This window comes from Vicia villosa, linkage group LG3 (assembly GCF_029867415.1).
Source record: "Vicia villosa cultivar HV-30 ecotype Madison, WI linkage group LG3, Vvil1.0, whole genome shotgun sequence".
Lineage (NCBI taxonomy): Eukaryota > Viridiplantae > Streptophyta > Magnoliopsida > Fabales > Fabaceae > Vicia > Vicia villosa.
The window spans coordinates 59869359-59882502 of NC_081182.1; the positions used below are offsets into that span (position 1 = coordinate 59869359).

Here is a 13144-nt window from a genome sequence, read left to right on the forward strand (position 1 = left end):
TTTCATCATTCACCAATTCCTCAATTAACAACATCACATGACATACAAACAACATAATCCAAACAATCACCGTTCTAGTTCATCATGATCATCAAATACACAACCCAACCTACAATTATCAACCCCTTAAGGCAAATATAATAATTAGGATGACCCTCATTACCTTAGATTATTAGCTAGCTTGATTCTCTTCCCAAATTCTACGGTTGATTCTCCTTTTTTTCTTCTTGCCCTAACTCTCTTTCTTTCTTTCTTTCTTTCTTTCATGCTTCTCCAAAATTTTTATGATGAATGAATATTCTCCCCATTTCCTCTATTTACTTAGTTAGCCTTAGGACCCCTAATATGGTATCCCTATTTTACCCTTACTAACTCCACCTCACATTATCTCCAGGGGCGGATGTACATTAAGGCATGGTGTTGCTTTAGCCACACCAGTTTTTTCCATATAAATATATATATATATATATATATATATATATATATATATATATATATATATATATATATATATATATATATATATAAAATCTTTTAATTGAAATCGAATAAATTATCTTGATCACTAATTAAATTACATGATTTAACTTGATTAAATTGAATAATTCAATTTAATAAATCGATTTATATAACAAATTTATATAATTATTAAATCGGTTGAATTGAATGATACAATCTTTAAAACTAATCGAAACACCTACTAAATTTCTAATTTTTAAAATATCATAATTTAATAAGTTGATTATTTAAATTCAAATTCTAAACACAATCATTGCATACAACAAAATAGTTCAAAATATAAATTTAAATAAACTTTAAACAAACTCTAATTACAAAATAATCTGAATAACAAAATATTTGCGTTGTCTAAAACATTTAATTTTAAAGAGGGGAAGTTGTTCCAAATAAGTTTTGAACAAGTTTGCTTCTATTTAATTTTATTCTCTTAAAATAAATTATCAAAACGACATTGTTTTGTGTGAGAAAAAACAAGCATTTAACTCGTCAATTTCCCAAAATCGTCGGTTCGTTAGTTTTTATCTGTTTTGGACGGTTATGACCAATTCTCACTAATTCAATAGCTTACTTTGTCCAACAATCAAATGAGACCAATGGCCCATCCGATTTCTGATTCGGTCGACCGATCTGTTTCAATTTTTGAAATAGAGTCACCACCTCTCCAATTTCTCTCTTCACTCATATTTACTAATTCTTCCTATTTATTAACAATTTTCTCTCACTTATATTTACTAATTCATCCTATTTAGTAGACAAATTTTATTATGAATGATTGCATTAAATAATACTGTTTTTTATTTATTTTCAGCCACACTAATATGCAAGGTCTGTATTCGCCCCAGATTATCTCCTTTATTTTATTTTAATGAGATAGTAATGCTAATTAGAATTTTATCTATTTTAATAATCTAACTAACAACTTAATTCCACTACCCCGCACACATCACACTTAGGCATCACACTTAGGCATCACACATCACATAAACATTACATATACTCATCGATAAATCACAATGACTCATATAATCACCAAAATAACCAAATAATACATTAAATAAGTAAATCTAAATTTTGAGGTGTTACAGGATCTCCATTGAATCGCTTGTAATTATTGTTTTTTTGAATTAATCAAAAGCTCATTATTTCAAAAAAAGAAGAAGACGATATAGCCTATATGTGGGTTATTGTAAAATCTGCAATTTCATTTGCGGATCCATTTTCTAGGCTCCCACAATCAATTTAGATTGGATCAATACGTTTATGATTTTTTTCCGAATTGATTTTAGAGATAATAGTTTTGGAGGACTACCTCTATATTTTAACACATTTAAAATTAAACATAAATAAGTAATATAATACATTAATATACTAGTATATTATAGCATATTGTTTTTTATTTTTCAAAACATCATATATGTTCTCAAATTATTATTGTTCCAGACTGGCCCAATGAATAGACATGATCCAATCCACTTATGCACTTAAAACGGCTCAATCATCTTGGCCCAGTCAGCTAAGGGCAAAGGAAGTCCCTTTTCCTCCTGCCTCTCTATCGAGGACACGACTCCACCTGCCCGAGGACAACACACCACTAATGTCCTCGACTAGACATGCGTCTGTGTCAGCAGCAAGACATACGCTCTGCTCCTCCACCGGGGACGAGCGATCGAGCTATGCTCGCCAGGCACCCTGCCGCCCATAAGTATCTCTTTGTTTGAACAACGGATAGTTTTGGACAGCCTCCCAGATTCCTGAATATACTCATAGAATCCAAGAAGTCACGCGTTTTGGCTTAGATCCACGAACAAACTCAAAACATGGACCAATGGCCAAGCGCTAGAGTCAGGCAACACAATTTCAAATCCTAGAAACACTCAAACCCATATGTGATCCTACTTTCTTGATCGTCGGAGTACCTTGCAGGTCAATGGCGTCGTCTGTGGGAATCATTTCTCTCCCCGTCTTCCTACTCCTCAGGGAACAAAAACCAAAGCAACCTTCAAAAATAATATCATGGCCCGTCCCGACGATGACCGCAATGTTCATACTACCATTATCTCTCCTGAGCACAAATCTAGCCTCGGCCTCGCCAACCCTTTCCTGGAAGATGTAATCCCTCGGAAAAGGGACGATGAGTCTGCATCTCCTTCCTCGAATAATGCTCGTGATATTGGAGCCCATAACACTAATGCTGGCAAGTCCAACAAAGTCCCAGATAACGCGCCAAAATCTTCTCATCAAATCTCCTTTCCGACCAATGCTGATCCAGTCCTCGCAGTCTTGGTCGAGGCGCTCAACAAGATTATCTCTCTGATCCTCCAACATAACGAGATAATCAGGGAGTTGGAAGTATCACGCCAATCAAAGTCTCCCCCGTGGAGACACCGAAGACAGTCTCAGAGTCCCTTTCCGCGACCTAGGGAGCACCACCCAAACTGAGGAGAGCTAGAGTCCTAGGCCGCCAAGAAGCATGATCGCAACTCTCCCCGACATAACTAGCTCTCTCATGCATCCAAAAAATTAAAGAGAATCCACAAGTAGAGACTCGGCGAACAACTCTAAAAGATCGATCTAGAAGCCCAAATCCCCGCCAAGATTGTAGAGTTGTGCATCTCTTGCTCGATCTCCCAGTTCCTGCAAGGTTGACGACCCACGAGGAACGTAAAACGTCATGGCTACCTGAATACCTAAGGGACTGGATAAGCCTCCCCTTTCGGGCACGTACGTTAGTCTGCTCGATTATCGTGGCGTCAGGGGCGCCATTAAGTAAATGCTATTCCCTACCACGATAAGGAAGGGAGACATGGCCTGGTACAAGAGTCTTCCCAACGGATCCATCATATCAAGAGTCTTCTCTTGATACTTCATAACTTTTTGTCGTCACTCGAAGTCAAAAGCATCACTAAAAGCAATCATATAGGGGAATGTTGAATCTCTCTAGGCATTTATCGAGAGGTTCAACAAAGAAGTTGTCCAGGTATTTACGACTGACCACATGAAGAATTACCTCCTTGAACACAATCTACATCCCTGTAGCGACTTTGCCAAATAGGTTGGCATCGAGACTCCCGCCACCCTGGATGCCCTCCTCCTTAAATCCCAGGCTTACATTCAATACAAGGAAAAGGAGGCGGCCAACACTGCCCGAGACTGTCAACACCAGGAGAGCGCGAAGTCCTCAAAATCTGAAGACCCTCCGACATCCCGTCTGGGAGGAGAAAGTAAAAAGGAAGACAGGTCCCGTGTCCCCCAGGACTACAAATGACCGACAGTTCAGTTACGCGATTACACCCTTCTTGTCGCATCGCGTGAGAAGATTATTTTTAAATGCGCCAACGTAGAGTTTCGCTAGGCTGGGGTCCGATTTCCAGCTCAAGGGATACTACAGAGGACTGCATCCACCTCAAGGATGCCATTGAGATCTTGACCAAAGATGGTCATCTCATGCAATATACCAAGAAGGGAGAATACGGGGAGACGACGCTCAGTAGGAGGCCCGAGAGACTAAGAACGTAGAAGAAGAAAAAGCCTCCCCCGAGGAGGTCTATATGCCTGTGGCCATGAGTTTCACACGTCTAGAGGACTTATATGCCTGAAATTTTTCCCTTTGTATCCACGGTCTCTTAATTGCTTAGCTCACTTGTTTGTTTGAATTGTTTGAAGAAGTTTCATGTGTGTATAGTAAAAAAATTGAATAAGGACTTTAGCTTGTAAATAAGCGTAGCCTTTTTGAATTGTTTTGAAAAGGAGGTGTGAAAAGTAATTTTGAATTTGTTTGAATTGAGGAAGCATTTAAGAGCACCTACCCGAAGATTGTCTTTCTTGTTCTTTAAGTCTTTCGGGCGAAAGGGTCTATCCATACCATGAGAGGGCAGGAAGTCTTTCAATTGGATGTGCGGGTCATCGAAGGGTCATCAAGAATAATCGTTCGCCACAAGACTTTCCCTACCATAAAGAGGGCAGGTAGTCCCGAGGAAGGATATAATAGTCATTTAGGAAACAATAAGGATACCTTAGCATTCGAATGGACTATCACCATTTTATCAAGGGACGAGATCATATTTATCGTAGGCAACTCGAAGGGACTATGATCTTTTATCGGAGGGACATTGTGATTTTGAATCGAAGGCAGCAAGCTAAGGTATCCCTATATCCGAGGGACTTGGCTATTTTTGATCGAGAAGGCAGCATAAGAGTGGTTACCTTAAAGGTGAGTGTGTGCACCAATCACGTGAGTTCAGTTCGAATATTTATCTTTGCAGTTTATGAGCTACGTTCAATTATTAGTTGCCACTCCCTATTTACTAACCACACGATTATAGTAGAAAATAACACAAGTTTATAATTATAACAGAAAATAAAAGGCGGAAAATAAAGCCTTATGGCCACAACAATACAACCCGAATGCAGTTACATAATTGGTAAAAAAAATGTGAGGAAAAATAAAGGAGAATATTCTAAGCAAGCAATACAACCTGTGAGCAGTTACATGATTTATAATAGCAAGCAATAGTATTGAGGCAAATAAGAGGATAAATAATAAAACCAAAATTTAATAAAGAGAAATTAAAATAAAGGCACACGACAATCATAGAGTGTGGGATGAGAAAAGAAATTCGCAAATAAATTAAGTTTTAAAAAACCAGGGTTAACAAACCTAATGGCAAACCTAAGGGTAAAAAGCCTTGTGGAACAAAAGAGGGTAAAAACCTAAACCTACCATTTGATCTACAGTTTGATAGACAACCCTTACATTACTGATAGTCACATGGTTTTGATTAAAGGCTAAACAAAAAACCTAAAATTATTCCTAAGTTGTTTAACTAAAATTATTCTAAAAATTATTTAACCTAAACTTAATTATTAAACTAACCTAATTAAATTAATTGAATTAAAAAAACAAATTTTCTAAAAAAAATGATATTTAAATGGTGTGTCAAAAAAGGTTTAATTAATAACAAGGTTTTTTAAATAAAAAAAAAGGTTTAAGACATAAATAAAAAGCAAATAAAATAAGTAATAATAATAATAATAAATAGTAAAGAAACCAGGTGCCAATATGGTGTGAATCATGTTTGCGTATCTATGGTGTACCACTGGATGGTAGACGTGGATCTGGGATGGCAAGGATCCCGTGGTGCTGATCTGAGGGTGCGTTGTAGACGCGCGCAGCCTGGGCATACTGGATCTGTGTGTTTTAATTGAGAGAAAAACTTGTCTTCTTCCTAGATTGAACTTGGGTCTTAACGCTTCACACATGATTCTCTTGGCCATTGATGCTGGATGTCTTCGCTGTTAAAAATATACCTTGAATCAATAAGTATAAAAAACTAATAAAATATAATATTCAAAATAGAAGTCGAACTGGGCCCCCCTTTATGAAAGACCGTCCAATCGCTGTAAGAGAGATGAGTCTGAATTAGTTGACCAGTTAGCCAGATTTTGCCACGCACGGAAAGAGAAACGAGCACCATTGACTATCCAATCGAGTAGCTCCGCGTGTGGGGTCGTACCGTTCATCATCTTCACACTTTTAGAACTCGAAAAATTGCTACGAAAAAGCCTTGATTTTGCCACGATGTCTGCCATGCTTTCTCGTAGCTAATTCTGGAACAATCAAGCCTGCAGAAAAACACGATAAACAAAACAACAAGAACCCAGTCCTATGTTAAATCATGCCCTGGATTTGTTGGCGATGTTCGTTTTTACTAAAAAGTCCTGGAAAACATGATTCAAACAGGTTGAAGCTTCAACAATGGTGAACGCGAGTTCTTGCGTTAAAACTCCCATGTAGAACGTTAATCACGCTCCAATAATGCACTTGATTGGACCTGGAATGTTAGCAATGACTGGGAGCATATAGAGCCACAGATTCGAACTTACCTCACTTACCAACAAAGTTTAAGCGAAACACGATTTCTGATACGCCTTTGGCCGGAGCAAGGGTTCCATTTGAATCCTTAGAACCTCAAGGGTGTGAATGAACGATTTGAATGGATTGAAATTCACCCAAGAGGAAATCTCTCAGTGCCCTAGTTTGCTTGCCTCTTTTGAATGAATGATTAGGGTTTGGAGGCTGCCCTCGTTTTTTTCCAGGTCTAAATAGTTTGCATATATATGTGTGATGGATTTTGGTTAAAATCTTGAATCAAATCCTTATAATATTCATGATTGCAATTTGATTGAAAAAGTTATGAAATATTTCCAAATTAGTTTAAATATGGCTCATATCTCTCCAATCTTCTTTGCCACGAATTTTGATCCAATTATGATGACATAACTCTGATATTTTGATCACATAATAGACCTAAAATCAAATCTTTGATTTTCCATTATTTATTTTAACTAAATTGAATTAAAATGAATTAAAAATCAAGTAAATTAAATCAATAATAAAAATGGCATGGGATTGGGCCAGGAGACTTCTAACAAGATGTCTTCTACAAGCCACTTTGGAACATATTTTTCATTCGGAGATTTTATCTTGATGATATTGCTCTTGACAAAAAACTGCTTTTTGCGAGCTTCTAGAAGGACCTGTAATGTTTTGGCTCATATCTCTCAATTGATGCATTTTTAGCCTTGGCATGTGAGAGAAAAAATTGTAGAGAATTAAATTTCCTTCAAGATAGGCTTTGGATGGAGAATTTATGATGTTCCATGTGAAAGTTATGGCTGGTCAAAATTTAGTTGACTTTTAGTCCAAGAACCCTAATTTAGAAACTTCGAGTTTTGTTGATTTCTGAACTTTCCTTGATGAATCATGATCAACCCTTTGATCAAATGATGAATGTGACTTCAAAATATTGATGTTGACCAAAAAATTAGGAATTTTGACTGTACTTTGACCATAGTTGACTTTTAGGTCAAATTAGTCGACTGTTGACCATTTGAACTGTTGACTGAGAAATCTTATGGATCAGAGCTTGAAACTTGGCATGAGGATCATTTGAAACATATGATAGGACATGGAGTCCACTTGAGGCATCAGAAGTTGATTTCTCCTTGAGAAAAGAGAAAACCTTAGTTGGAGGCTTGTTGCTTAGGAGACAGGTTGCATGCTTCCTTCTTGTGTATCTTTGAGCATTTGAAGATCATATGAGTCAAAATATTTTGAAATATGATGGACAAATTTTAGGGTATGACAGCGAGCATCCCTCTGCTCTTCAGAGCACAAATGGAAACCTTTGACGACCAAAGAATCCTAGTCGACCAGGGAGCTTGGACGACATTATGTATTCCCAACTCTTTTCAATACTGCAGCTAGACGAAGCGCATCTAACGCCTTGCGTAGGCTTCGATCTGCAGGCTTTAAACGATGTAGTCACCAAACCTTGGGGATATGTAGAGAAGATCATCACCTTTGGGGAAGCAAAAACGGCCAGATCTATCAACATATAATTCTTGGTGATAGACTATCTGTCACTCTATCAATGCATCCTCGGGAGACCCACCCTCGCTGAACTGATAGTCGTACTCTCCACGGTACACCTGAAGATGAAGTGATACACCTCCAAGGGCGTCGTTTCCACCCTACACGGGGACATCGAGGCTGCGAGGAGATGCTTCTAGGTCGTCTCAAAGGGGATGAACTATATGAATGCACCAGTCATAAGGAAACCTATTCTTCCAAGCAACGCGGAAGAATCCAAACCACTGTCACGCATCGACTCCATCGACCTCGACAATCGGTTCTTTATAGATAACTTGAGAGATTAGAAGAAGGACAAAGCTTCGTCGACCATAATGGACACGACCCAAGCAAAGACTTGAAGATTGGAGCAGGCATCCCCGACTTGATGAGGAAGCAACTCAAAGCCTGCCTCAGGGAGAAGGCGGACCTCTTTGCGTGGAGCGCTTCAAAGATTCCCAGATTGGACCCGGAGATCGCACGTCACCAATCGACTGCAGATCCAGCCATTAGGGCTCTAGCTCTGCGTAGACGTCGACAGTCCCCTAAAAAAATAGAGGCTGCCGAGCAAGCTGCAAAGGACCTCATAGAGGCAAAAGTTATATAGAAGGCCAAGTACACCACTTGGGTGTCCAACATTGTACTTGTTAAAAAATAGAATGGAAAATGGTGTATATGCATTGATTACATTGATATCAATAAGGCTTTCCCGAAAGATGCTTATCCCCTGCCTAGCATAGATAAACTTGTTGATGATACTGTAGATTTCAAACTTGTGTCCTTCATGGACGCATACTCTAGTTACAACCAGATCCCCATGGCAAATGGGAACAAGAAGTACACGACCTTCATGACCGAGTCGGGCAACTATTACTACAACGTAATACCCTTCAGTCTGAAGAACGCCGGAGCTACCTACCAAAGAATGATGAACAAAGTTTGTCGAAGAGAAATTAGAGACATGCTCGAAGTATACTTGGAAGACATGATCGTGAAATCGCAAGAGGAATCCGATCACGCGGCCCACCTTAAGAAAGTCTTCGACCAGGCTCGGAAGTACAATATACGGTTCAACACGGAAAAGTGCACCTTCAGGGTACGGACAGAAAAATTCTTCGGATTCTACCTAACAAAACAAGGAATCGAAGTTAACTCTAGCAAGTGTAGAGCTTTGTCCGAACTCCCGCCGCCGAGATCAAAGAAGTCAATTCAAACTCTGAACGAGATGCTCACATCCCTATCTTGCTTCGTAGAAAATTATGCCAAACACGTTCTCCCCTTTTTCAAACTTCTCCGCAAGGAGGCAACTTTCGAGTAGACGGTTGAGTGCGGACAAACCCCCCTCTATATCAAACATGCTTTATCAAAACCACCGGGTCCTCAGCTGACCAATTATACAAGGAGACCCTCTATCTCTATCTCGTCGTCACTCTCGAGGCCCTCGGAGCTAAGTTGCTTCCATGTTAGAGTTACAAAATAAAATGCACCAGATTGACAATTACACATTTACACCCCTAATTATACTTTTAATTAATATAAGTAAGAATGTAAAAATATTAATAAAATAAAGTAAATTTTCTTACTAAAACTAGAAATTAACGTAATAAAAATCTAAATATATTTACTTATGCAGGGAAAGTTTTCTTTTATGTGATAGAAAGTTTTTTCGTTTTATTTTAAGACAATGTTGGAAGAATTGTTAATTGAAATAATTAAATATATTAAATTTAAAGTACTTACTAAAGAAGTGTTGATATACAAATGTGTTGCCCGATTCTTCAAATGTTGCGTTGCGTTGCGTTGCGTTTCCCCAGCAGAGGAAATACAAAGTTAGTGCCACCAAGAGCTCCTCCAACCACACTAAGTCCCATCGTTCAGGTATGGAACCTCTTTAGTAATGGATTTTATTATCTCATAACACAGTGTCTAAGAATCATGGTCATTGTATGTCTTTCTAGGTTCAATAGCATCCTTGCATTTCTATTTCTTGCGTTTCATTTCTTGCTCAATAGCATTACCCTTTTGAAGATAAAGTTTTTCTAATCTTTTACTACTATAACATCTCTAAAATGGATGAAAGTTTGAGACTTTTTTGTTTCTGTTCTAAATTTTTGTATCACCTAGTTTAGTTTGTTTTTCTAATCTTTTACTACTATAACATCTCTAAAATGGATGAAAGTTTGAGACTTTTTGTTTCTGTTCTAAATTTTTGTATCACCTAGTTTAGTTTGTTTTTCTAATCTTTTACTACTATAACATCTCTAAAATGGATGAAAGTTTGAGACTTTTTGTTTCTGTTCTAAATTTTTGTATCACCTAGTTTAGTTTGTTTTTCTAATCTTTTACTACTATAACATCTCTAAAATGGATGAAAGTTTGAGACTTTTTGTTTCTGTTCTAAATTTTTGTATCACCTAGTTTAGTTTGTTTTTCTAATCTTTTACTACTATAACATCTCTAAAATGGATGAAAGTTTGAGACTTTTTGTTTCGTTCTAAATTTCTGTATCACCTAGTTTAGTTTCAGAATGGAAGAGGGCTTTGAAGATTGGAGAACAAGTGGACACTTGAATGAAGTAAAAAATCAAGAAACTGGAGGTTTATTATTTTGTCATTTTCAAATTTCAATCTATGAAATATCTTATTTTGTTATTATATTCATATCAAATTTTAAATGTGTAGATTGTTGTTTTGCCTTCACGGCATGTGCGGCTGTTGAAGTTTTGCACCACAAGCACCCTGACTCTCAAATAAGAGTGGTGCTATCGTGTCAAGACTTGTGGAACAATTTAGTAACAGTCGACCAAACGGAACCTGGGTGTAGCATTCTTGACACTTTAAAATGGATTTATTTTAATGGTTGTGTATTGGAAGAGCATTGTCCTTATTTAGGACGATTGCAGCCTCCTATACCTTTGGAAGATCGCCGGGTAAAATATTCCATTTTTTATTGGAGTGATAGTCCACAACCATTACTTTTTAAATTCTAGCTTTTGTTATGACAATGATATAGATAGCAATCTAAGAAGCAGTAGTATATCAAATTAGAGATTTAATTAAGTTACATCAACCATTAATCTATCTGTTACATCAATGTTTTAATTAAGTTAAATTATTAGTAATTTTCAAGTGGGTTTTTATTATCATTTACCACACTTGATAAAATTTGAAAATAATTCAATAGTTCGTATTTGTAGTGTATCTAAATAGCTTTTAATTTAGTTGTGGATATTCAAATATTTCTCTTAACCTTTTATTTATGTTGTTGTAGGTTAAAATGAGGATCAAAACTTTGAAACCGGTACTTCGTAAGAACATGGAATATGAAGTATATCGTGGACCAGTCATCGTTGAAATAGATTGGCTTCAGGAAATGGATTTGATTCGAGGGGTAAAATACATTGTATTCATGTAATATTAATGAAAGTTAGATTAACTTAGTATTTTATTTAATAATTTATTTTTTGTTACAATAATAGGATGGAATATATTCAGGACCGCTTCGTGCATCAACATTTAAAAATGGCAAAATAGAGAAACACGGGGTGCTTGTTGTAGGATTTGGAGCCCAAATGGAGGGAGATGAGCTGATCAAGTTTTGGATTATCCAAAACTCACATGGATCTGGTTGGGGGCACAATGGATATGCTAAATTCAATCGAGCTAAAATTCACAACAGGTATCTAATCAATGATGGATGGACAGTTGTTGGTATAAGCTATTGTGATTTAGAGGGACATCCATACGAGGAGTTGTGATCAATGGTTCGTAGTATTTGTTTTAATTAATTGTTAAACTATGATGAAACATATAAGTATTTTGATTATGTTATTTTAAAAGCTGAGAACACGTGCATAGTTTAGAAGAGTTTGATATTTGCTTTCTAGACAATTAATGTTAGTATCATATCAATCATAGTCAAACTCCTTTCTATGTTGCAGTATATCTCTTTTTTTGCAATGAATACAAGTTTATGTCAATATCATTTCTTCAATTTTATTGCTATCATCTTCACAATAAATTTCTGTCCTTTTCAAAATGTCTCTTGTTGTATTTCTTCATGAAATATATGAAATTTTTTGTAATCTTAATATTGAACTTTTTCATATCAAATACATATTAGTTTTAGAAGGAAAGTGAATTTGATATGGGAAATGTGGACTTCCAAACCCTTAACATGTGTATCTCAAATTGGATATATTGGCTGCCTGTTCTTAACTAGTAGCTGACTGGTTGGTGGTTTGTGTGGTGCTGTGTATGCTTTTGACTGCTGTTAGGAGTTTTTATTCTTTTCATTGCAATATGTTCGGTTGAAAAAATTGTTGCTAGGGCCAAACATTGAAGCTCGAGATTACTCAGATTTGCCGGCCGTGTGCAACTGATAAAAAGTGTCTTCTTCTTCGTATCTAACTTCTGAATGCAATGTATTTCAGTTCCAAAATATGTGATAAAAAAAGTGGAAGTCATTTGTCGCTCTTTCCTTTAGTTTGGACATGAAACTATCACAAGGAAATCACCAATTGCATGGAGCAAAGTTTGTAGCCCAAGAAAGCAAGGAGGGCTTGGCATCATTTCTCTAAGCCACTGAAGCCACCATGATGTTTAGTTTGGGGATAAAAAAGATAGCTCTATAATAGGAATGATGTTTGGTGAGATAACTTTTGCTTGCTGAAAGTTTAATTTGGGGATAAAAAGGATAGCTCTATAATAGGCCTCCATATAGTTGAGAACACCACTCGTTGGCTGGATCTTAAAATCATCTTTTTGGTTATTATCAATAAAGTATTCTTTGATTCCAAAATTAAAAAAAAAAAAAAACATAAGAAATAGTATATCAGTAGTATATCATATAAAAGAAAACTAAACCGAGAGGAAATAAAGTTCCTGGCTTTGTTTCGGTAATAATTTTTTCTTTGTAATAATTATATATTTCTCTATAATAAATATAGGTATTTCATATTTCCATCTTAGATTCTTGGAAACTATAGTTTTTAATCTTCCAAACAAACACCCCTATTATATCTTGTAATACTTTTAACATGAGTATAATTATAATAACTTATTATTAGTTTAAATAAATCTAAATAAATAGAAAAAATAATTTTATAAAAATTCATAATTTTATTGGAATTTTTTAGGATGATGTTATACAGTTATATTTAATAATATAATATAAAATTTTAATTTTGTTTATATATATATATATATATATATA

At 36.2% G+C, this 13144-nt stretch overlaps 1 protein-coding gene across 1 annotated transcript; it reads left to right on the forward strand.

Moving 5' to 3' along the window:
* Positions 1-10451: 10451 nt before the first annotated feature.
* On the forward strand, positions 10452-11687 carry LOC131658164 (ervatamin-B-like). Its single transcript, XM_058927493.1, has 4 exons — positions 10452-10527; positions 10612-10859; positions 11201-11320; positions 11409-11687. Exons 1-4 carry the CDS (start codon positions 10458-10460, stop codon positions 11685-11687), a joined length of 717 nt encoding a protein of 238 aa, XP_058783476.1. The 5' UTR covers positions 10452-10457.
* Positions 11688-13144: the final 1457 nt, after the last annotated feature.

Coding starts and splice junctions, on each gene's coding strand:
- LOC131658164 (XM_058927493.1), top strand. CDS start 10,458: ATGGAAGAGGGCTTTGAAGATTGGAGAACAAGTGGACACTTGAATGAA. Junction 10,528..10,611: donor AAAAAATCAAGAAACTGGAG/GTTTATTATTTT, acceptor TTAAATGTGTAG/ATTGTTGTTTTGCCTTCACG. Junction 11,321..11,408: donor AAATGGATTTGATTCGAGGG/GTAAAATACATT, acceptor TTACAATAATAG/GATGGAATATATTCAGGACC.